The sequence below is a fragment of the Saccoglossus kowalevskii genome, chromosome 10 (genome assembly GCF_978046115.1).
Source record: "Saccoglossus kowalevskii chromosome 10, keSacKowa6.1, whole genome shotgun sequence".
Classification (NCBI taxonomy): domain Eukaryota; kingdom Metazoa; phylum Hemichordata; class Enteropneusta; family Harrimaniidae; genus Saccoglossus; species Saccoglossus kowalevskii.
This window is the reverse complement of record NC_140650.1, coordinates 11,203,705-11,230,799: the sequence shown is the minus strand read 5'-3', so window position 1 is coordinate 11,230,799 and position 27,095 is coordinate 11,203,705. Positions and strand designations below refer to the sequence as shown.

Sequence of the window (27,095 nt, the reverse complement as noted above, 5' to 3'; positions counted from 1 at the left end):
AAAGCAAGGTGATTCATTTCATTTCGTTTACGTGTAGAACGGTCAAGCGAATCGTCCGATCTCGATCTTAGGTGTCAAAGGGCAGTGGTCGTCACGCCGCGTCCTGTTCGATATGAAACTCATAGTGACGTGTACAGCGCGTGTGAAATACGGGGTACATTGTTTATTTACATAGAATTAGAACACGTGCTGCCCGATGACCTTTTTCAGTGAACTGTTACGAGTACCTACTGAATACTCACGATTTTGTAACTTTCTAGCAAGATCTATATGTTGGCTTATTGTCTATTTTCTCCTGTAATATTAAAGTGTACATATGAGATATGCGCAAACTTCCCTGAAAAAAGCAGCGTCTAAACCGTCCAGGGCCGAAATCTCGGTTCGAAACAAACGTATCCGAAACGTCCGAGGCCAAAACGTTCGACAATCATGCCAATACACATCCCAGGTCAGCGGAGATGAAATCATTCCCAGTATACCCGTTTTATTTGGTATCCAGAGATCTAGGGGGACCAATTAGAATCGGTCTATCTATATTCACGCACTGTGGTCGATTGTAAGCGAAATCAAAAAATCACATGCCATCATAACTAATAAGATTATACCTTGTTCCCATCATGGACGTACATCACAGTACTCCATCCTCCCACCATGCTCCCATTAAGTGTCTCTGTGAATTAGACAATAAATGCGAATAAAACGTTTGTTGGTGAATTGATTATTACAGAAGAAATCAATTCTTGGACGGGGAATATAGACTTGAACCATGGACGTACTACGAATAATACTATACGAAGGGTGGTTGCATTCTCCAATTAATGAATCATGATTACTATGGCACTACACTATTTGTGACATCGACACATCTGTTGTAGGGCATTCATTATTGGGTTTGAACGCCCAATCACGAGACCCAATCGCAAGGTTATATGCAATGATGATTTAATAGTATGACATGGAGGTAATCTTTTTTTTACCTCCATGGTATGACATTGCACGGGTTATTCTTTTCTACACACACATTTCATCGGCACGTGATTACAATCCGGGATTACAAACCGAATCGCTAAAAACGGAAGGCGAGGCCGTGTGCAAATAAGCCACTGTCGTATGTAAATTGTTATTTGAGTTGAGTTGAACGCGTGAACCTCAGACCCTCAGACAATCTGTTTGGTTATCTGAGCGTGAACTGACTGAACGGGCAGAACCAGGTTGGCTGTTGTTGAATCAACTGCTCTTGTTTTATGTCACCTACTCAATGGAAATAACTCGCAGTAAAATAGGTGAGAACACTAACTTATAGTAATTGTTATCCAGATGATTTTGACGCGAAGTTCATGTTGGTTCCGAGTGGACATACTACTAGTGTCTACCTATATAAGGTCCTTGCTTTATACATGTAATATAGAGGTTAATCTGTAAAACCTACGACACGGAACGATATATTTCATTCCATTTAGACGTGAACGGTTTTATATCAAATAACGTTAAAAATAACTTGACCAATCTCATTGCCTTGGCAGTGTTTAGTATTTCACAGCGGTCAGTTAGTGTGACATTTATAAACACATCGTGAAAGGTTTACAGACACGAAACATGTTTTTACAAATTAAACGTATGTTACAAAACAGTAGTGACAATACTACTTGTAATATCAACAATCAATTTCAAAAGATTATTAATGTTACACAAACAGTAACACGGCAGTGACTGAAAGAGTCTTATGACACAGTCTCTCTATCTCTATCTAATCACGGTTACTAAAAAGATCTTTTTAGTAACCGTGATCTAATCTATGATAGAGCAGGGAGCTGTAATGAGATAGAGGGACTGTGCTCATGGTTACCAAATCTCCCTTCTCTAGCCAACGAAATCCTTTTCTGCTGATTTGATCTCAACAAAGGGTGAGTGATGTCATCATTCGAAGCTTGCCACGTGTCAAGCCACTTCAACTTTTCTAACAGCTTACTTTTTGAACCAACACAGAATGTTGTATATCTATAAGCAAGGGGATATATTCACGGATTTCTAAAAAGAGAAATTGAGTTAAATTTTATTATCTACCATGAATTACAAGACAAAATCTAAACAATTTTACGACGCTTGGCGTGTAAAATCCAGGCTAGACTAAGCCACGGTTTGTTTAATTACAAGTGTGCTACATTAAGATCAAACATAAACAAACTCAAGGTTTAACACCTCTACATCTAGAACAGACTTTGATGTTTTTCTTTTCCTTTTTATAGCCACAAATTACTCTGTTATTGCATTTACTACTTAATAATGGTATCCTAAAATTCGATGAGTAAATGGAAAAAGGCCGACTATTTACTGATTTGTCATCTTATATAGATAGTTCAAACATAAGTTTTAAACATAAACAATCCGTGTCGAACAGATAAAGAACAAAACAATTCTTCCAGACGGACCGGAACAGGAAATCACGTGACGCGACTAGTAACTGCCTGACAACCGTTGGCTTGGGGGAAAACACCAAAAACAATCTGAAAGCACAACAAAACTATGAGACGACGTTTGTCGAAAAACGTGTGCCAAAAATGAGTAACAACATTTCCCAGCATCTTTGTTTTTGCGTGCTGAAACAATCATTTATACGTAATTTGTTTCACTACTGGGTGCTCATGAATATAATACAGATATTGATGTAAACATAGGTTGTACAAGTAAGGCATTTCAGGGGTTGTTTCCTGACTGCTGACTTTGGAGGAATGTCGTGCGGTTAATTATCGTATTATTAAACCAATCATCTGAGGTACCAGGTTCGGGGAATTCGCCACTTTTTCACTGAACAAAGACACACACACAGGTAGTATACGCGTCAACTTCTGGCTTCAGTCGCCCTGTGGAGAGCCCGGCAAGGCAAGCCAAGACTCCCGCAAGACTGACGGCGTTGTTTGACATACGCCCTGTCATCAAATTGTTTCTAAACGGTAGTTTGAGCCATTGATAACTACAGTAAACTCAATATAATTGGGCGGCTTAGTACTGCGAGATTTGCATGCGTCAGATGCCCATAGCGTGTCATTGTTTACAAACAAAGTCTACCCATGAGCCTTTACGTTTTTAGCCTGTGTTATCATCGCAGGTAACGACCCCCCGCTTTAATTGAAACCCAAAGACAGTGTAATTTTTCAGTAAGCGAAAAGTTGTAAGATGTACTTAACAACTTGGTCATATATCTTTTGGGGTGACATCATGTAATATTAATAATGCCAACAGAAATATCATTGGCTATAACATTGGCTAGTGTGTTTTATAGGGCTGGGGTTATGCCAGAGTCTGCTAGAGTACTAGTATATCACATATATATGCTTTCACAAAGAGATGAATAAATGGCGAGGGTTTAGCGACGGGTGCGCTTGTGGCTTCGGCTCCTGTTTCTGATCAGAGCTAGCATTTGACTGAATTTGCTGTGTCGTGGAAGTTATTGCAGTGAATGAGCTGCTATCACCGAAATAATTATCCTCGAAGTATTCACAATAATGATCCGAACGATCCCGCAATAAAATAATCACCGCTTCCGTATCAACTGCTATTTTCATTTCGTATTTAGTTATACTTACCTGTCATTGTTAATATGGAAAAAAATATATATTGTATGGTAATTTATTATATATCTACTTATAAAAGAAATATATTTCATATTGCATATATTATCTATATAGTCTACCTTAACGGGTCATTTGCTATCGCCCATCAGATGACTATCTGACATTAACGAGTCCATTCCACAACAGAACTATATTATCTCCAATATTTATATGGAACACGAACCCATTGACATTATCCATTCATTCTTACACATGTATGACATGAATCTATAATCTATATTGCCATTATTTCTGAGTTCTCCACTCGAGTAATAAGTGGCCTCATATGTACCTACTTACTGACGCTGTTCGTAGTATAGAGTGGGTCAACTCCCCCTAGAATGCTTGATAATACTAACCCATGCCTTAGTCTCCAGCTAATTATCATTCAATCACATGCAGCGTAAACTAGTATATCAAGCACAGAGTGACCACCTGTTCATAAATCTACTGATGTTCCCTATTCGTTTGACCTTTGCAATCCAGACTTCTCCACTGCTAGATTTCTGACCTCTGTTCTAGCACAGTCCCTCTACAACGGACTGTGGTTCTAGCTTCATTAAAGGGCGGTGGTCGTCGCGCCACGCACGCGCCAGATATGGGTGTCATATTAACAACGATGGCGATGTTGACTGTTGCGCACACCAACGAGTACAAACCAAAAGGTTACCAAGCTTCAATTTGGTATTTTTAGGTGATTGGAAGGTGTCGAAGGAGTCGCCGGCGGTAATTAGTGCAAGTGGCGCCCAGGGCAAAACTCGTACTTGTGATTTCATTAGAAAATCGCAGTGGCTTGTGCGAAGATCAATGTTTATCAACACAAATGTCGCACATGCGCGGCGCGACGACTACCGCCCTTCAATATTTTGAAGCGGCGGTGGTCGACGCGCCGCGTCTTGTTCAATATGGGACTCATCGCTTTGTTGTCGCAGTAAGCGCTGTCACAGCACAGACCCAGGTGGCACAGACCTGTGTCATATGACGCCTTACTAGCCGATTTTGGCAAAAAATAGCGCTCTTTACACTAGTGTTTATTCACGGAACTTGATGCTTCCTTTTTACTTTTTTGTTTTTAAATCACCTATTTTAGTGAAATTGTTTAGTCGGTGAAATATTAATGTCATACATAATTCAATCTTTAGAACAGCAGAAACTAAGTCAGAACATAGACCTTACTTTTAGTTTTCTAAGGTCTATGGTCAGAATAACGATAATACAATTTGTGTTTGTTTAGAACAAACTCCCGACACATTCTAAAAACACACTATAACATGTAATTTACACACATAAGTGGATGGAATATGAATTCACAAAATAGAATTGCGTTTGTTTTAAATAAAATAAATTGTTTCCATAATATCACAATACGTTCTCGTAGTCACTTTCTACGTTTCCGTCTGGTTATAGAAACAGCGGAAGGTTTCGCATCCCCGGTGGCTTTAGCAAGTGTTCAAAGACCGGTCATATGAGCGTCGATTACTCGATGTGCTTGGCTGTAGCGTTCACTCAAGTGTCATGAATTTGTTTTTGCGTATCTGTTGACCGACTTAATTAGCTGATTATTAGCGAATTGCTGTGTTATGTCTGTCATCGTGTAGGCCTATTTGAAGTTTTGGACGGAACTTGGCTCAGTGGTTTGGAACTAATTACAAGATACCGTCGCTATTCTGACATCTGTAGTTATTAATGTAGTGAACGATTAATCAAAAGATATGACGTATTCAGTACTTAGTGTGATTGGCTTTATGATTGAAGGTTACGCCTAGAGTCTTTTTACTGCTTTGTAATTGGTTAGAGTTTTGAAAATGAATAAAGAGAGTTTGAGTTGGTCTTGGCGAATACTCCACGACAGACGCAGTCCTAGAGAGTCGAGAGTCCTGGAGAGCCTTGGGGCGAGCCTTGACGCAGTCTAAGAGAGTCTTGGGGATTTTTCCCCAGGGCGCTGTGTCTGATAGAGTGCTCGATTGACCGACTAAGACGAGAGCTGAAACGTATTTCGTTGTGTGTGCCTTATTTGACTGTAAAGTATAAGTGACTTTCCCGATCCCGTACCTCAAGGGGACGAGATAGAGAGACGAGACGAGATTCCCCCCTGACAAGTGTGGAGAACCCAGAGAGAAGAGAATTTCACCCCGTGACACAAGAGGCGTCATTGGAGCCTTTCGTTTTTTAAAATAAGTCAAAGTTGTCACCTGAAGTCACTTGAAGGAGTGTTCGCGTTATATGGAACTCTTGAGCCAATTATTAAATAGTTGAATTTGAACTTGAATGAAAACTTATTATCGGTATTCAAAGATTTGTATAAATATGTTTTATATAAACTAATGAACAGATTTCTGACCTTCACGTACTCTCGGCACAACAAGGCCATTCTCTTCATCTTCATAAATATTTATAAATTTTAAATTCAAAATGATATGAGAGGCTTCTATTGGCCAATTGGGACGTTTTCAAATGATGTCATTGTGCACTGTGCTCGTTTATTGGCTGATTTGATTCAACTGCCATTAAAGTTTATAATTATTTATAAAGATGAAGGGAATGCCTTAGTTGTGCCAAAAGTATCACCACTGTAAACAATGTTTAGCTAACCAAGCATTTATTAGTAGGATTTAACGAACCTAGTCGGTCACCCCTGAAGCGTACTATCTATTCGACCATCTGAGACTATATAACAATTTGTCGTGTTTACATGACATGCACAACTCAACATACATGTATATTGATTGATATCTTAGCAACTTGGCGTCACTCTGATATCTCGTCAATCAATTAATCGTGAAGAACGTTTTCTCTGACGTCATTTTTTTCTGGTGTGGGAGTTTCGCAATTAATATTAGTATTATTAAAACCCGAAATATTGTTATATGCCACGCGGGTTCGTTCTTCACCTGTGTGTTGCTGTAGATCATTTTTCTCTGTGATAACAATACGTTCAGTACAATTACAGATTGAATCTCGTCTGCCCTATGGACAGAGCTGCGAACCACTCATACTTGTGATTTCCATTAGAAAAGCGCATTGGATTGTGGGAAAATCAATGTTTATCAACACAAATGTCACACGAGCGCAGCGCGACGACTGCCGCCCTATAATTAATTGGATAACGTTATTCAGGTCGTGGTACGATGGGTGAGGATGACAGTACCCTGTTATCATGTCGGTCACCTGGCGAATCATTAACACGTGAAAAATAAATCTGTCAGCGATCTTTCACGCCGCTCGTTCACGTGACCGATAGTTGTATTGTAGGACAGTAATAAAAGTGCCCGACACTTGAAAATCGTGCCCACGGGAAGGAAGTCTCTCGGTCTTTCTATCAAATAGTACGTTCTATGCCCAGCTTTCCGCGCAGTGCTGCTATTGACATCGTCGTTATATGGAAATAGGCAGTTTAACATAACCAGCTAACGTAAGTGAACTCTACATTGGTTTTGCTCTGAGGGTCAGGGGGAAATATCACACTTGCCTGGCAGTTTGTGGATGTTGTTTATCTATTTGTTCACTGTGCCCATCGCCCGAGGCTACGAGGTTTACGCTCTCCATTGAGTTGAGATAGAAATGGACAGGAGGGAAATACAATCTCCGTCTTAAAAATACGATCTACTAGTATATAAACCAATCATTGCAAATTCGACTGTGGGTTAAATTAGACCATTCTTTTGAAATTATAATTATCTTTCTATAAAATTGGACGACTGACAGAATAGGGTTACAGCGGACAAACATGCCATATCACAATCACGATAAGACAATCTATAAAATACGGCCTGAAAATAGTTGTTACACTGGTATGTTGTACCCAGCGTGTCGTACATGGATATATTCACCGTGTCGCAAAGAGATATAATCAATGCGTCGCAATTTTCTTTTCACTGTGTCGCAAAATTAGTTATCTTTAGTGTCGTAAAGATATATAGGTATTACACTACAATTTAATTTTTCCCTCGTGTCATGCACCCAACATTGCAGTGAGTAGTTGTAGCTGGGATATTCAGTAAATTTATAATCACATGACAAGTCACTGTATATGTGTTAGTGTACAATTTGGCTATAGTTGTTTTTCGAACCGCCACTGCAGGAACCTCGCCTTGCCCAGAAATCAGGTGCCCTATTCCGGTCGACTGCCCTGTCATTCGCTATTAATTATTATCTATGCTGTTAGATGACGACGAAACAGACTTCAGTCCAACTCGTTATAGTCTAGTAATTATAGGACAAAAGTCAACTCAATCAAATTGACACATGATTTCTGGGCAAGATGAATTGCCATTTGGTGCCTGCATTGATGATCCGAGAAGCAGTCACTCGTATCCGCCTTGGATCCTACACAGATTATTACAGTTGGTAACACTGACTTCATAACAACCACCCACTGTTCTATCATGATACACACAAAAAAATATTGAATATTGTTCACAATACCTCCCCCAAATATTCACATTTTTTTGGTAATCTCACTTGCCAGTTAAAAATATGTGCGATGCAGTTTTATATTATATTTAAAAGAAAAAAAAATCATGGAAAATAAAAGTATATGTTTTATTATAAAACCGCGCATTGATTTAGAAAACAATTCACTAGAAACTTTTTTTTCTTGGCCTAGAATTGTAACACACTAGTTAGCTAGCTGATAAGCATTATCTCTTTGTGCGAGTGTCACCTCTCTTATCGCCCGTTCGTATTCTCGTGTTATCACTAACATTTATCATTGGCCTTGATGTCGTAATCTACTAACCCAGTTAACATCAATTTTATTGTAATTAATTTACTAGTACTTGTTCGATTCATGATATATGAGGGGTCCTATTTTCTCGTATATCTTGCGATCAGACGATTGATACTGACCAATCATTAGACTCATATAAGTATAGGCATTGTGTTGAATAAGAAACATAACATTTTGTATCTTTCATTTTGTGTTGAAGAACTGTAAGCTACAAACTATTCAACTGCCTGTTAGTTATCGCCGGTCTGGAATACTTAACTACTGATCGACATTGTCCATACTCAAGATGAGCAATGGATGTGACAATAAAGGATTCAATACTGACGCTGAAATCATTCCTTTGGATTACACTAACTCAAAGACATCGACAAAATCTTCCGAATCACCTGCAGATAGACTATACCAGGAAAATAACACCAAAAAAGATGCTACCAGAATCAGTGTGTCGGAGGATAGTGACCGGCCATTTAGTGGGAGGGCTTCATCTTTAGCCGACATAGCGTTGTACGCCAACAAACTCCAATCAAGAAAACAGGGAGGGGATGGCAAGAAAACACGTGAGTACATATTTTCTGCTACTACAACACAAAGTTGCTTAAAAATTGATTAAACCAATTCGTGATGTTAACCTAGGTCATATACTGTATTGGTTTTCCATAGTCGTGATCAGACTACACCATGACGGGCTAGGATTAAGCTAATCGTACATGTTTTCATGTCAGATAGACCCATTTTGTTCACGCATGAGAGGAAACAACGGTTAGCACGGGCCAAGGAACTCCTAAACTTGTCAAGAATATATGCTCCTTTAGTCATTTTAACTATGTATACTCAATACAGTAACCAGGAAAGTATTCATGCTAGTTCTACGGTTATAAAGCAATTCAGAAAATGCAGTTTGCAGAATAACAGGAAGTAGTAGAGTCTCATCGCCAGTTATTTTTTTGTTGTTGAAAAAATTACCCTAGATATGTCGCGTTGATTTTTATGTCGGAAATGACATACCAAAATGAATTGTTATGAATATAATTTAATTAAATGCAATTGAATGTAACGATGTTTTGGGCGTAGAAGAGAGACGCGTTCAAACACACACGTTAGACCGTGCTAAGGATCTGGACTGGGTCTCAAAAACGGATTTAATCCGTACTTGACGTTTCTAAGCATTCGCGCATTCTTAGCACAGGCTAACGTTTTTGACCTTTTAGCCCGTACCATGGAGCCGTGCGTGAACGCAACTCATGAAATATGTTTTATAATAGCTTAAATGAGTCTGTATCATTTTCGATACAATACTGCTAATTTATGTTGGGCCTTGGTTCGTGTCGTCCAACGTCGTGTCAGTCATGGCGGGCTTCGATGACTTCTTCAGTTTCAACTGAAAATCAGCGCAAATGCTAAGAAAAGGTGGGTATCATGTGAATATTCACTTTGATGATGTCACATCCAGAATACGGGCACCAGATTGGTGTCGTGCATGTTTAGATTACAGGATGTAAAGCAGAGGGATTTTGAATGGGATTCGGCTAAACATGGCCGAAAACTTAAAATTAGGGGTTTGTGTGTGTGTAAGTGCAAAAGATCGGCTCGACCGTGAAAATGAGGCGGTCAAAATTGGTTTTGAAACACTATTACGGTAGATTTTCAATGCTGGCAACATGGTCAAATGGTCAACATAAGCATCTCCATAGAGCACAATTTATTGCACTTGTAATGAATCGCTGTAATATATTATCACGCGAGTCACGTGATTGTACTAGTACTTAAAAAACACTTGACGAGAGCATTACACAGACTGACTCTAAGTACACGCTTTATTTTGTCTCTGGGTTCAGAAACAAATTGTGTGAATTATGCTGTATATCAGTCATCTACAGATAAGAAAGTACAGTTTAATAACGCCATACCTCTGTAGTACTAAGTTCTATAGCACGAAATATGACATTTCTCCGGTACTTTCAGAGACACCCTTCACGTATTCTCGCGAGATCCCAGCGAGACCCCCAAATCCCCAACTAGTATGTACGTCACTGACATTATTCAACTCTAGCCTCCCTATTCCCTTTGTCTTTACCACCAATACCACAAGTATTGTAAATTCTTCATTTCGTTCACGTATTCTTATTCGTCAAACTCCTTCATTTTCGGTAACCTTCACTCGTTCCAATAATCCAATATTCTACCATGTTCTCAGAATCTGTCTGATGGTAAACTCATTTTAAATTATTACTATTATGTTAATATTACTAATAATAATGGTGGTCATATTGTCTATGATCGTCCTAGTCGTCACAGTACGTACGCTAACAGTTGAACGCATGCGTATTAGTTTTGATTTTTGCATCCAACGAATACTGTTCTGTAAATGCAACACTTAAAAACAACGATGTATTTAAACACGCTAATGAACAAATCAGCAAAACGAGTTAAAAACACAATTCCAAACAATACGACAGATTGAATGACAGCAGAAACACATTAATCTTAGTATAACAGTAGAAAAGTCAGTGATCTACTCCAGAGTAACCAAGAACGACGACAAACTCCTACCAGTGCGGGTCAACAGACTACAACAATATTGTGTTGGAATCCTTAGCTCATCGTGTATTAACATGACAGTTGGCATTGTTTGAGTTGACAAATCATATTAGCAACTGGAAAATCAAAATAAATAAGAGCAGGAGAAGTATTAGTAATTGTAAATAATAGCTTATCAATTGTAAATCTATTCTTTATTTGTTCTGAGGAGGCATCTCTATTATAGGCGCGGGACCTATTATGCTTGCTGTCTATTTTCAAATTATTACTCGTATACTATTTGTTCAAGCTCACCTCTGTTTGTTAAATTTGACGTTTAGGTCACGAATGTCAGAATGTTTACATGTATTGATGTGCTATTGGCCCTAGTCCCACAAAACAGGTGTTCGGACGTCGTGCTAAACAGACCATGTATTTTACGCACACTGAATGTCACGTGGGAGCCACGTGATGACGTGTGTGACGAATATGATGATTTACTCGTTCAATTATTTATTTGTAGGAGGATGGGATATCGTGAGAGAATTCGTACACGGCATGAGAGTAATGAAAAGATCGACGCTGGTATACACACATAAACAGGTAACTGTATACACAGTTATAATGTAACTTTAATGTCATAATTATGTTCTTTGTAGCTATAATATACTGTGTGATAAGGATTGCATCATTTCAAAATTTGAAGGTGTGACAAAAATGTTGTGTACAGGCACCAGGGAAACTAGGTAAAGCCACTATGGAATACAATTTAGACAATGAAGATACACAATGAGTATTTTACATCAATTAATACTTATGCTTTTTTTTCTTTAGCTAATGATAATGTGGCTCGCCTCTAACACACGCGATAATAACTTTATAATCATATGTCGAGCGATGTTAGGTTCGTCCTTCTCATTTACACACCAATCTATTCCCAGCATTCCATCTGTTCCAAGTAATATAAACTAAATCCGCTAATACCAATCACAACTGAAGGGAGCCTAACTGTGTACCAATCGATGTTAGGTAAATTCTTCTTATCCCAATCTCAACGTACTTTCTGCATGGTGGTTCCCCGCTGCCATAAGTGATATCAACTAAATCCCCGTCCAAACCAAAATCAATCAAGGGGGCTTCCTGTGTGTTCTAGCAATGTCAAGTACACTCGTCCCATCTCCGTCACAACTTACTTCCGACGTGGTGGTTCATCTTTATTCCAAATTATAATAACTAATTCCTCCAATCCCATTTCCAAGCCAAACCAATCAAGACGATCCACATTAATGCTTGGCGATGTTTTGTACACTATTCTCACCTTCACCTCAACCCATTTCCTGCATGGTAGCTCACATCTACCCGAACTAAAATCTCTAATTCCAATCCCAACTCAAATCAATCAAGAGTTCAATCAGAACAAAAAATTGGTGAAAAAAGTTCACTGAAGTAGACATGAATTATTTAATGCCCGTTAAAAAGGGACTTACCTGCTTGCTGAGCAATAAGTACATTTTCCTCATCTCTATCAACCTAAACACGACATAGTTGTTCGTCCCAACTTACTCCTGGCATGGTGGTATTGTCATGAATTTGTTTTTGCGTATCTGTTGACCGACTTAATTAGATGATTATTAGCGAAATGCTGTGTTATGTCTGTCATCGTTTAGGCCTATTTGAAGTTTTGGACGGAACTTGGCTCAGTGATTTGGAACTAATTACCAGATAACTGTCGCGATTCTGACAGTTGGTATCCATAGTTATTAATGTAGTGAACGATTAATCAAAAGATATGACGTATTCAGTACTTAGTGTGATTGGCTTTATGATTGAAGGTTACGCCCTAGAGTCTTTTTACTGCTTTGTAATTGGTTAGAGTTTTGAAAATGAATAAAGAGAGTTTGAGTTGGTCTTGGGGAGCACAGCACGATGGACGCAGTCGAGAGCAGTCCTGGAGAGCCTTGGGGCGAATGTTGACGCAGTCTAAGAGAGTCTTGGGTCAGCCTTGGATAGTCTTGGGGATTTTTCCCCCAGGGCGCCGTGTCTTATAGAGTGCTCGATTGACCGACTAAGACAAGAGTTGAAACGTATTTCGTTGTGTGTGTCTTATTTGACTGTAAAGTTTAAGTGACTTTCCCGATCCCATACCTCAAGGGGACGAGATAGAGAGACGAGACAAGATTCCCCCCTGACAAGTGTGGAAAACCCCGAGAGAAAGAATTTAACCTCTGATAGTATACCTAGGGATATTAACTAAACCCTCCAATCCCAATTCCAACATAAACAATCAACAGGGGTCGACTTGTGTGCAGAGCGATGTTAGTACACCCTTGCCATTTTTATCTCAAACTAATCCTAGTATAGTAATTAACCCTATAACCTAAATTGTTAAATTATTTACTACACTCTTCTCACCTCTTAACGCAACAATTGCATGAGTGATTAAAGTGATGGCAACTACACTATGCATATGCATTTTTTATGGCAGGTACTGTAAATGTTATTTATAATACCTGTGTCAAAGTCCTAAAATACACCCAGTACATACATTGTCTGTACTTCCGTGATTTATAGTGTTATTGATTTATCTAGTGTTTGATTTTGATCATTATGTAATTTTGAGTGTATCCATCAAGAATACAGCGTGTACACGTTTCCATTGTTGAACTTATACCGTATTTTTTTAAAATAGAAAATGAGAACAAAAGACTTCAGCAAAGAGCGGCGTGCAGGACAAGACATCAAGAACTTACTGCATGAAGCAGAAATATTTTTGGACTTACATGAAACAAATTTATGCGGTATTGTTAAAAATATGGTCAACCAAATGTTGCCTGAAAATAGCGGGGTGGCAGTGAGTGACTGTTTACGAAAATTGTTCGCGGACCCTATATGTAAGTTATGTTAATTTCTTTATATTTGTGGGGTATGGAATACCATCATGCATTGCAGAAAATATAGACGAGCACCTATCACAGATTGTGTGAACGATCATCGTAATGTGACGTCACATCTACGTGCCAATAAGTCAACGTATATAAAACGGAGTGCATTATTTGTATAGTATTATCATAGTGTGACGTCACATCTAGTTGACATTAGCTACGTTCACACGATCTTTCATGTTTGGAAAGAAATTACAGCAGTTGCGTTCACGTTATTCTGGACACACATCAGAACTCACTCGGCTCGTGCCGAAATCACGTCGTCACTCGTCGATCTGTTAATTCACCAAGTCCACCGCCGAGGGCGTGATTGGTCCGTGCCGAGCGTTCAGGTAGCAAATCTCGGCACGTGACGAGTTTCATTATTGGTTTGCTCTACATACCTTGTAGGGATTCATCATAATATGACGTCATATTATGTGTATGACACGGCTGATTATTTGTATACACGACATTTTTTGTACGGTTTTAGCGTAGTTTCACATCTAGTATGTATTCTTTTATGACATAGTGTTCACTATTTTCTACTCTATACATCTCTATACTCTATACATCACGACTCACTAACAGATATGTGCTTACAGGTACAATGCCAACTGATGTCATACAAGGCAGTGTTGTACATGGAGGAAATACATATTGGGAGGAAACCTGGCTATGCATGTTGTACGTATTCTGATTAAAAAAAGCACTGCAAGTTACTTTTATAATGATGTTGATTCATGTGTTGTGGCGATATATAATCAAGTGTACAGTATTTTATTTTATTTTATTAGCAGTGCATCGTTCGTATTTCAGTACCATTTATGTCATTTCCGTTTGTCTTTAAAAACAGGAAGTTGCGTAGATGAAATGCACGATGGGAGTACCACCGTGCAAATATAAATATCGTTCAGTCAGTCAATTTTCATTCACCTATAGTTTCAGGATGACGTAATCGAAAATCATTGCTGCATTGACTTCCCGATTGAAATCAGGATCGGGCTTTACAGTACCTCCATGCATATAAATCGCGCCATCTAGTGACGATACGCTGATATGACGTCATAGCGATATTGAGGAGTGAACGCAATGTCGAACATATTGATAACTGTGTTTTGTTGTTTATTATTTAGATTATACTAGTATTAAATTCCTCCAAAAACTCATTTTCATTGCCGGGCTACCACTGACTACCGGTAAAACAATATGGGAGATTCCAATAGATTTTTCCTTGACCATTTACGTCATCCCCAGACAAGCTCATTCGAGTAAAGGACAAAAATATATATGTTTCCGTTGATTGGTTCAGACACCCAATATAAATATTTCTCAATTGAATCAACCGATCAGTATATACTTTAATCGATTGAGCCACCACCCAGTAAAGATATTACTCGCTTGAGCCACCATTCGCTATAGACTTTATTACTCGATAGAGTCAACCGACATATAGACATCACTAAATTGAGTCAACCGACCAGCATAGACACTGCTCAATTGAGTCAACCGACAATTTAGACATTATTCAATTGAGTCATACGACCAGTATAGACACAACTCAATTGAGTCAACCGACCAGTATAGACACTACTCAATTGAGTCAACCGACCAGTATAGACACTACTCAATTGAGTCAAACGACAATATAGACATTATTCAATTGAGTCGTACGACCAGTATAGACACTACTCAATTGAGTCAACCGACCAGTATAGACACTAATCAATTAAGTCAACCGACCAGTTATAGACATTAATCAATTGAGTCAAACGACAGTATAGACACTACTCAATTGAGTCAAACGACCAGTTATAGACATTACTCAATTGAGTCAAACGACCAGTTATAGACAATACTCAATTGAGTCAAACGACAGTATAGATATTACTCAATTGAGTCAAACGACCAGTATAGATATATTACTCAATTGAGTCAACCCACCAGTTTGGAAGGGATGGAGGGAGTCAGTTAGGTCAGTCATCCAGTATATTCATAACTCGCTTGAGTCAAGTGGTAATTATGTTGTTTTTCTTCTACTGTTGTAGCTCAAGTTTTAGCAATTTGGAGAGACATTCATATGCTATATCAAGACTAAAACATCCAGTCAATCTAGGACCTGGCGCCTCAGAAATACAGTTTGTTATATTGGTTTTGGCGCCAACAAGAGAGGTATTACTACGTACTGTTATCAAATAATAAAAACATATTTCAGTTGTATGCATTTCGATTATACTAGCTTTATTCCGTGGAATGTAGGTAGATCATTAACAACCATTAAATTGGAAGGGATGTATTACATAAACAAAAATGTCTCATCGAATCACAGAAAACTCAATGTGCGTCTTTATCCCAATGTGTTTTATCACGGTCCTAAATTTGAGTACAACTGGAACAGTCCACGCCCAGAACGTTTGTTCGGCGTATTTGTAGACCCATTCATTTGAACGCTACTGTTTTTTACACAACAAACCATTCGATTTTGAATTAATGTTGAAGCCCACAGCGAAATGTACATATCAATACAATAACGTTTTATTTGTTACAGAAAATGACAAAAAGTGCAAAGGAGACGTCATTGACATTTGCCACCCTATTTAGCGATCTACAGTTCAGGTGGGATCTGCATGAAGCAAAATCTGTTAAACAGTTCAAAATGGTAAGATTGCCATTCCTTCTCCCTTTATCACTTTCTCATTCATTAATGTTCAAATATTCATTCAGAAATGTAGAGTGATGGCGTGTTGTTGTTGACGTAAGAGATTCGACTTGCGCATGTCCATCTAGTCACTGTAAGTCCGCGTTCATTACGCACTTTTTATAGCTATGTATTGTTTTATATATAGTAGAGATGAAGTTGGTAATCGTTGTTTTATGCGACTATTCAAAACAGTCAAATGTTTCTTTCTTTCTTTCTTTCTTTCTTTCTTTCTTTCTTTCTTTCTTTCTTTCTTTCTTTCTTTCTTTCTTTCTTTCTTTCTTTCTTTCTTTCTTTCTTTCTTTCTTTCTTTCTTTATTTATTTATTTATTTATTTATTTATTTATTTATTTATTTATTTATTTATTTATTTATTTATTTATTTATTTATTTATTTATTTATTTATTTATTTATTTATTTATTTATCGTGGATGTAATGCAGAGGTGAATTCTAACAGTACTAGAACCAGCTCAGGCATCTGCCTGCAGTACTGATAATAATACAATGCTTTTCTTACTGCAGATAATAGATGAACGATACAGTGATTTGGTAGATCACAAAACAATACGTAATGTTCTAATTCGTCATGAAAGTATGGAAGGTCGCGACACCAGTCCTTTCTTAGAGGCAGATCCGGTAAGTATCCCACGATTCCCTCAATTTACGCATTAATTATTATTATCATATTTTGAGAGTATTGTTAATTTTCACACAGCATTTACATTATGCATATATTTACAGACTTAAAACAAAGAAACAACAAACAATACCAATATTAATTCATGTACTAACATTGATCGGCTAAATAGGCTGTAATGACCGTCAAGTGAGGATTATATTGTTAATGATCTACTTTCATGCATGCAGGGACCTGGTTGTGGTATTGCAAGAGGTATCCGTGGTGATATCAAGCGAAGACTTCCCCATTACGTTAGTGATTACATAGATGGTAAGTCAGTGGCGGATCTAGAGGGGGGAGGGGAGTTCTTGGGGTCCGGACCCCCCGTTGAAAAATGTATTCAATTTGTTTTTGTATAATATAAAAAAAATCATTAACTTAGTCTGGCAGTTTTAAAGTTTGGACCCCCCCCCCCCGTGAAAAAAAACCTGTATCCGCCCCTGTAAGTTTACAAACGACAAGCCTTATCACAAGATACGAATCCAAATGACAAGACTTGTGAAATAGCACACATTGTACATATCAGTAGCGAAACATGCACACAGATATTAATGGACACTTTCACTCATTCAAAACTCTGTATTACAACGTTTACGCAATGGACACCATGAATAAACATTTTCACTCGTGAATCTTATTATTTACTACTTACCATCAGTAGACACGGCAAATGTATAATTTCTCCTTGTAAACACTATGAGTGGACACTGGGGGGGGGGGGAAGAGGGATAGCTGGTACAGGTTACAGGAAATAAAACGGCATTTTACGTTTTTACAGGAACTAAAATGAAAGTTCCATTTACAGTAAAAAATAGGTATTTACACTTTAAGAGATAAAGCAAATTCCTAATTACATTTTATATTTTTATAATATTTTTGATAATTTGTGTTTGAAAATCAAAATTGGAAATTGCGTACGAATTATGACATTTAATTTGGAAAATGCTTTATACGCTTACAAAAATAATATCTTTGTACAAATTACGGACGAATAAAATAGCTGATTACATTTTACACCTTGCCCATGTCTACGAATTTACGTTTTTTATTTATTTAAGTTGCATTATTACGAAAATAAAAACAATTGATTACAGCTTACGAAAATCATGTGACCCCTCGCCGACCTTCTTGACTCAGTGCGCACAAGAATTGAACACTTTCACCCAGTACACACTATATATAGTTACTGTCACTCAGTAAACATTGAAAATCGGTACTTTGACCCAGTGCCTCTGTGAATGGTCACACCCAAAACACATATGAACGTAATTATCACTCAATGCAAATTAGAAAAGTCCAGACATACTCAATTTACATAACGTTCTTACCACATTTTCTTGGTCAACCCCGGCAATGATTGTACATTCACGTGGGACAATTCACCATTAGCGTAAACTGTATGCAAACATTCATTAAAACTTTCTCTACAAATAGACTAAACTAAATCTATATTACATTCTACTGTGAAAACCTTGGAAATAGTGTGAGTGCTATTGTTTAATGCCATATTTATATTATGATATTATTTGCTTCAGGTTTTCGGAACTGGACAGAAATATCAAAGCTTATAACAACTGTGATATTTTTGTATTTCTCGTGTTTATTGGTGACTATAGCTATTGGTGCATTGAATGACAAAAACACCCAGGGTGCTTTCGGTAAGTCTTTTCAATCAGATCAGTTCAATCAGAAACAAATGAATGAATAAATAATGATGTATTAACATACATTAAGCATGGGATGTTACGCCATCATGGCGGGTAGAAATATTTATGCAAGGGTAGCGTTGGCATCGTGGTTACGTGTCGATTGTCCTGATTAGGTGGTTAGCATGCGTTACACCAGGGATTTTTGGACATAGAGGGGTGTGGCATGCGCTATGCATATATTATTTTGACATGTGGAATGTTTATTTGTCTACCACGTCACAAACTCAAAGTGAGAAAATCATATTATTGATGACTAACAAATCTCATACTTCTTCTGTGTTACAGGTGTGAAGGAATCAATGGTCAGTCTGGCAATAGCTGGTCTAACGTTCGCCTTAATTGGAGGGCAATGCATGACAATTCTTCTGACATCAGCACCCCTGGCTATATATGCAAAGTGTACGTTCCATTTTTATTGTTTAATTGAGATAAAATAGTCTCTAGTACAGAATAATTACAGTCGCTTATGGAAACTATTTTCACATACTCGTTATTTATTTCTACCCATTCAGTGATATCAGACATTTCCATAGAAAATGGTTATGATTTCTTGTGTTTCTACGCATGCGTCGGTTGGTTCAGCTGCGGTCTTGTTTTTATATATGCACTATTCGACCTCTGTAAATATATGAAATATTCCACCAGAATGGTAGATGAAGTGTTTGCTCTCTTTATATCGGCATCTTTCTTGAAGGATGCAATAATGGACACAGTATACAGTAAGTAGCGATCGATTACAATTTTTAGAAAATGCGGCATTTAAACCTTATATGCAAATAGACATTAAGGGCGAGACAGTCACGTGGTCAGTTTTGGTACTCAAATATTGTTCTTGGTTCTCAAATCATCTCCGCTGATCCATTTAAACACAGTCTATTGGGAGAGGGGCAAAATCAAGTATCGTGGTTCTAACTTTCTACGAGATCTCAGCGGTCATTTTGCGAACAAATTATATCCAGACAATTTAGCTAATTAATTATAAATTATGTTAATTAAGGTATAAAGGGCAAGCAAATGAGCAATCTCAATAATGATAGTTATTAAGCATAGCAAGATGACTTATATTGACTAAGCAATACTGGGTCACACAATATCATTTAATAACATTTTCAGATTTCGAAGAAAATTACAACTGTTTGTGGGATGGGACATTGGATGAACCTTGTACGATTTACAACGCCACTCCCGGCTCAGTGCGTAATGGTGAACACAATTTTACATCACTACCGATCGACTGTCCAGAATGCAAACCAGTAGAGTCAATATTGTTTCTGTTCATGGTGATTGCTGTACCAACGCTAGGATTATTTTTACACTACTTTAGAAACAGGTAAAATATCACTTTCTATGCAAACCTGTTTGGTGAAGCAACCAGCATCGACTGAACCACAAAAAACGCACATATGTCTCTGATATATAAAAGTTATATACTGTTTGCATTGCAATCGACTTTGAATATTTATGATTTTCAATTTAGTACTGTATTATGCCAGCACTAATGAAATAGCAGCCCAATGATAACGATATACAATTTTATTTTTCTCAAAGTCCATTCTTAGGTAAAACTGTTCGTGTTGCGATTCTTGCAGACCAGGCCCTGGCGATTACTGTTATATGGTGGTCTTTTGTTCATTCGTACTTTTTCCGTCATTTAGAAGGTGAGAATCGTGTTCTAGTATGAAAGTACAGCGTAGATTTGAATAAAACTCTCTTCTAGTCGAGCGAGTGAGATGAAAATAATCACACCCTAACGTTGTATTTGCAGTCGAACCATGGAGTTACACTGAAAGTTCTGTGTTCCGTGTCCCTGATTTCAGTATCAGTAACATGGATGGAATGGCCATTTTGTTGGCGGCCATTTTGGGATTATTTCATTCTCTTCTCATCTTTGTTGATCACAGTATCGCGGAATCAGTCGCATGCGCACCAGAAAATAAGTAAGTATCGTAACTTCAATGCACCCTGCAACGAATTCGAAAGTGGGCAAGTACAAATATAGACGAGATTATCTTGATTTGATAACTTTTAAAGTTGCATTTCTACTTAGCAAATATGTGAGACATTACTCCCAGTGTAAAGTACAAACAAATGGTAAAATTATGCTGTTTTAACTAAAAATACTATTTATTAAAAATAAATATCCCGTTCTCATTTTGAGAATACTAGAAGGTCTTAGGTTTTAGACAAACATACCTACAATGAAACTGATTTTTTCAAGGACAATCAAAGCCCCTTAACTCAGGGTATGTATATTGTTCACAAATCTAGCTTAGTTTAGAAAATATATTCTGCAGTTAATTTCGAATTACATTACTCGTCCACAATCTCAGAATTTAATTTGTATATACTTGACAGGGGACTTCACCTCACATATCTGCAAAATGGGAATGCAGATTTAACTGTTGACAGTCATTTTGTCAATTACACACCTTCTACACAGTGAATATTTTTTTGTTTTAAGATTGAAAAAGGGAACTGCTTTCCACTGGGATTTAGTGGTTGTTGTTATGTTGAATTCTGTGTCATCGCTGTGCGGGTGGCCAATGGTTCATGGTAAATTGCCACACACGCCGATGCACGTAAGGAACTTGGCTGATTCTGAAGAGAGGGTTGTCCAGGGATACATTGTTACCACGTGAGTAAATGTGTTCCGTTTACTACGATAAATAATTGTACCTACACTAGCTGTGGAAACACTTCTCCCTTGAATGATTTGGTGACGTTGGTATTTCATGTGTCCTGTTTTTGAAGGTTCATTTGGGTTTTTGTTTCACTTTTCAGAATTGTGAAGACGACAGAAACTCGACAAAGTACCCTGATCTCGCATATTTTCATTGCATTGTCTCTTCTTATGTTACCTTACCCATTGCAGTATATACCACAGTCAGTGCTAGATGGTATATACGTATTCCTCGCAATCAGGGCATTCAGTGACAACCAATTTTTTGAAAGAATGTTGTTATTGATTACTGACCAGGTAATAATCTTAGGTATTCATATCATCACTGTTGTTTGTAGTAGTAGTATTGTAGACGATAACTATTCATGGCATGATTGCAGATTCATTATTATGGATGTTGAATCATGGCATGATTGCAGGTTCATTATTATGGGTGTTGAATCATGGCATGATTGCAGATTCATTATTATGGGTGTTGAATCATGGCATGATTGCAGATTAATTATTATGTATGTTGAATCATGACATGATTGCAGATTATTTATTATGGATGTTGAATCATGGCATGATTGCAGATTCATTATTATGGGTGTTGAATCATGGCATGATTGCAGATTAATTATTATGTATGTTGAATCATGACATGATTGCAGATTATTTATTATGGATGTTGAATCATGGCATGATTGCAGATTATTTATTATGGATGTTGAATCATGGCATGATTGCAGATTCATTTTTATGGATGTTGAATCATGGTATGATTGCAGATTCATTATTATGGATGTTGAATCATGGCATGATTGCAGATTCATTTTTATGGATGTTGAATCATGGCATGATTGCAGATTCATTATTATGGATGTTGAATCATGGCATGATTGCAGATTCATTTTTATGGATGTTGAATCATGGCATGATTGCAGATTAATTATTATGAATGTTGAATCATGGCATGATTGCAGATTCATTATTATGGATGTTGAATCATGGCATGATTGCAGATTCATTATTATGGATGTTGAATCATGGCATGATTGCAGATTCATTTTTATGGATGTTGAATCATGGCATGATTGCAGATTCATTTTTATGGATGTTGAATCATGGCATGATTGCAGATTCATTATTATGGATGTTGAATCATGGCATGATTGCAGATTCATTATTATGGATGTTGAATCATGGCATGATTGCAGATTCATTATTATGGATGTTGAATCATGGCATGATTGCAGATTCATTATTATGGATGTTGAATCATGGCATGATTGCAGATTCATTTTTATGGATGTTGAATCATGGCATGATTGCAGATTCATTATTATGGATGTTGAATCATGGCATGATTGCAGATTCATTTTTATGGATGTTGAATCATGGCATGATTGCAGATTCATTATTATGGATGTTGAATCATGGCATGATTGCAGATTCATTTTTATGGATGTTGAATCATGGCATGATTGCAGATTCATTATTATGGATGTTGAATCATGGCATGATTGCAGATTCATTTTTATGGATGTTGAATCATGGCATGATTGCAGATTCATTATTATGGATGTTGAATCATGGCATGATTGCAGATTCATTATTATGGATGTTGAATCATGGCATGATTGCAGATTCATTTTTATGGATGTTGAATCATGGCATGATTGCAGATACATTATTATGGATGTTGAATCATGGCATGATTGCAGATTCATTTTTATGGATGTTGAATCATGGCATGATTGCAGATTAATTATTATGAATGTTGAATCATGGCATGATTGCAGATTCATTATTATGGATGTTGAATCATGGCATGATTGCAGATTCATTATTATGGATGTTGAATCATGGCATGATTGCAGATTCATTTTTATGGATGTTGAATCATGGCATGATTGCAGATTCATTATTATGGATGTTGAATCATGGCATGATTGCAGATTCATTTTTATGGATGTTGAATCATGGCATGATTGCAGATTCATTATTATGGATGTTGAATCATGGCATGATTGCAGATTCATTTTTATGGATGTTGAATCATGGCATGATTGCAGATTCATTATTATGGATGTTGAATCATGGCATGATTGCAGATTGATTATTATGGATGTTGAATCATGGCATGATTGCAGATTCATTTTTATGGATGTTGAATCATGGCATGATTTCAGATTCATTATTATGGATGTTGAATCATGGCATGATTGCAGATTCATTTTTATGGATGTTGAATCGTGGCATGATTGCAGATTCATTATTATGGATGTTGAATCATGGCATGATTGCAGATTCATTTTTATGGATGTTGAATCATGGCATGATTGCAGATTCATTATTATGGATGTTGAATCATGGCATGATTGCAGATTCATTATTATGGATGTTGAATCATGGCATGATTGCAGATTCATTTTTATGGATGTTGAATCATGGCATGATTGCAGATTCATTATTATGGATGTTGAATCACGGCATGATTGCAGATTCATTTTTATGGATGTTGAATCATGGCATGATTGCAGATTCATTATTATGGATGTTGAATCATGGCATGATTGCAGATTCATTTTTAAGGATGTTGAATCATGGCATGATTGCAGATTCATTATTATGGATGTTGAATCATGGCATGATTGCAGATTCATTATTATGGATGTTGAATCATGGCATGATTGCAGATTCATTTTTATGGATGTTGAATCATGGCATGATTGCAGATTAATTATTATGATTTAATTTATCCGTAAAACAAATAGCATATTCATGAGATCGATGTAGAGAGGACGCCAACATGCAGCGCCAATGATCAGTTAGTGGTGTTTAGCACTAAACGTCTCTACTGTCAATGATATTATCACGTGACAATGAGAAATTTACAATGGCGATGAATACTTTATGCAACTAATCGTAACTCCTCTTTTCAACAGACTGCGTATCCACCTAACCATTACGTCAGACGAGTACCACAACGCTCTATGCACTTCTTCACATTTTTAGAGATGTGCTGTCTTGTTGTAGTGTGTATGTTTGGACTTGCCTATGAGACGGCAGTGAAATTATGGTTTCCTTTCATTCTTTTAATGCTTATACCTCTCAGGTAGGTGGTAAGGTACACTATGTGTTGTGATGATAACGAGTGTTAGGTGTCACGTACTATGCTATGGTGATTGGCGGATAGTAACAAGCGTTAACAATAGAATTAGAATAAGCTTATTATATTTCTGTTGGATGATGTTCTTGTAGATGGCGCTGTTTCCAGTTTGTTCAAGGCAAGATTACAATGCGATTGGAACAAATATTGCGTAGCAGGGGGTGTTACGTGGTGTGTGCTGCTTATGTGCTTGTTAATAATGTTTTTCAAATCTGTTAAAATTACATCATGAGTAGTTTTAAGAGTAAGAGTGAGTTTGCCGCGGGTGTAAATTTTACTGTCTTAAATTATGTCTATATTCAAGTCTTTTTGTCCAAGCCACCGTTCCATTGAAGATAAATAATGTACGATGATGGAACAATCAACAGATTGAATATAATCTGTACTGTAAAGATCCACATAAATATACAAGAAATCCATATGCAAATAATAATATTTTACATAACCAATTCTATGTTATTGTATGGGCTTTACTCATACACTTTACTTAAACATCTTGTATTTGAATGAAAATTAGTTTCAATTGTCGATCCAACAAAGTATTCAAAATTGTATCATTGTTGGTGACGCCATATTTATAAAATTTTTAATCTAATTCTTTTTAGTGATGGATCAGGAGTAGTCTAGCTAGGGGTTCAGAAGTTGACATAACACCCATTTAAATAAAAACGGACATCAAATTATTCACAAATTATAATAGTAGATATTATAATGTATATTTCAATTCTTTGTTTCAGGCAACTTGTCTTCCCGAAAATAATAAAACCAGAGTATCTGCTTGACCTGGATCAACATTAGGACTATTTCAAGTGGAAGATATATATTGCAGTGCATGCCGGGAGTGTATGGCTAACTTATATTGAATCATTTACGTTGTTTTATTTTTCACATTTATGCAATTATTTCTTAAATGATTTTGGTGATAATTTGAATTTTAATATATCCAGTTAAATATCAGTTAGTTTCTAAGGTGCCTTGACATTATAATGTCCACGTGCACACATGGTAGTGTGATGGAGTGAATCTTTCAATAGCGCATCTGATTTCCCGCCATTTTCGAGTCATGTACATACTTAACTGAACAAGATCGCAAGATTTTAGAATAACTAATTGTTTCATTATGCTTTTGTATCTTAAGATTTCCCAACAGGTTTTGCAATACGATATAATGCGATGTCAATAATTTCATAACCTTCAATTTGTAATAAACATTCTTCGTGCTAAATTGTCATTTCCGGAAAGGTTTCCCTTTTCATAATAATCGAAATATTGGTTCCATTCGTTGTCGTTTCTTTTTTTTTGAATTATCGACCGTGTTATATTATGTGGTTATCATCTGATTGTGAATCGGCGTAAGTATGATTTGATGATGTTTTGTCATAATGTAATCTACTAGATGTATCATTTCCTGATGATTTGGAAGAATTCCTTGACATATTTTGTTGCTTAATTGAACAGTAATGATTTGTTTTTTTCATCGCAAAGTTCATCGTTAAAGCAACGTAGTTCACGTATAAATTGTACATTATACACTGTAAATGTTTTACAATTTAAGACATTTTTGTCCCCGCTTTAAAATCACTTTAAGGTAGAAGCCTAATCATTAATGCACATATCCAGAATTTATATATTTTGTAATGAATCGCGTTCCCGGGCAATATAAGGATATTGGAGTCACCAGCCTTATTTCTGGTAAAATGATGGTTGTATTTTAGTGGATATTTGCTTTTTTACAGTGGTATATAAAAACACTTGTACCATAAGTTCCTATGACAGAGATATTATGTCATATCTAAAATTATAGGCCGGTGACATAGGCTGAAAAATATATAATGTTCATATATTGAATTTTTTTTTAAATTTTAAATGCAATTGTTCTTTATTATTTCTTTATTATTGGAATTATCTAAAAATAGCAGTTTTTGAAAAATATTAGGACAAGTTTGAAAGGTGCTTTCACTAGAAATACACTTTGCAAAGTGTCAAGACACATTGAATAATATCTCAGCCAAAGACATGTTTATCTATATTCTGTATTCATTATTCGCATTTTTGCAATAAAAATGGGAGTTTTCTATGTTACTTTTCCAGTAAATCTGACATTGGTTTGTTAAAATTGACTTTTTGTCGGGAGACAAGGAATAGGATTTATTGTAAGCGGTTTAGCGTTGTGACGTCTTTCAATTCAATCACTGGTCAGATAAATTCGCTTTTCTGTCTTTTAGGACAAAAGCTTTTGAATTTCAGAGCATACATTGCTGCAATAGTTTGTTTTTGTGAATGAAATAAACCGGGACTGTGAGAAGTCGATTTTAGATAATAAAAACTGTCTGGGAGAAATCATTGTCCTGTCTAATGTTGTAAATGTGGATTTTGTTTAAATGGACGTGAACGA

The 27,095-nt window shown here is 36.8% G+C and overlaps 1 protein-coding gene across 1 annotated transcript; it reads left to right on the top strand.

Annotated features, from left to right (window-relative positions):
• The first annotated feature begins 1,176 nt into the window (after window positions 1-1,176).
• On the top strand, window positions 1,177-25,498 carry LOC102808459 (solute carrier family 4 member 11-like). The gene is made up of 19 exons (XM_085504709.1): window positions 1,177-1,283; window positions 8,540-8,897; window positions 11,381-11,460; window positions 13,547-13,748; window positions 14,384-14,465; window positions 15,827-15,950; window positions 16,327-16,437; window positions 17,001-17,114; window positions 17,346-17,427; window positions 18,693-18,815; window positions 19,152-19,265; window positions 19,379-19,585; window positions 19,980-20,196; window positions 20,415-20,524; window positions 20,632-20,803; window positions 21,328-21,501; window positions 21,648-21,843; window positions 24,477-24,646; window positions 25,438-25,498. Exons 2-19 carry the CDS (start codon window positions 8,627-8,629, stop codon window positions 25,496-25,498), a joined length of 2,610 nt encoding a protein of 869 aa, XP_085360835.1. The 5' UTR covers window positions 1,177-1,283; window positions 8,540-8,626.
• Window positions 25,499-27,095: the final 1,597 nt, after the last annotated feature.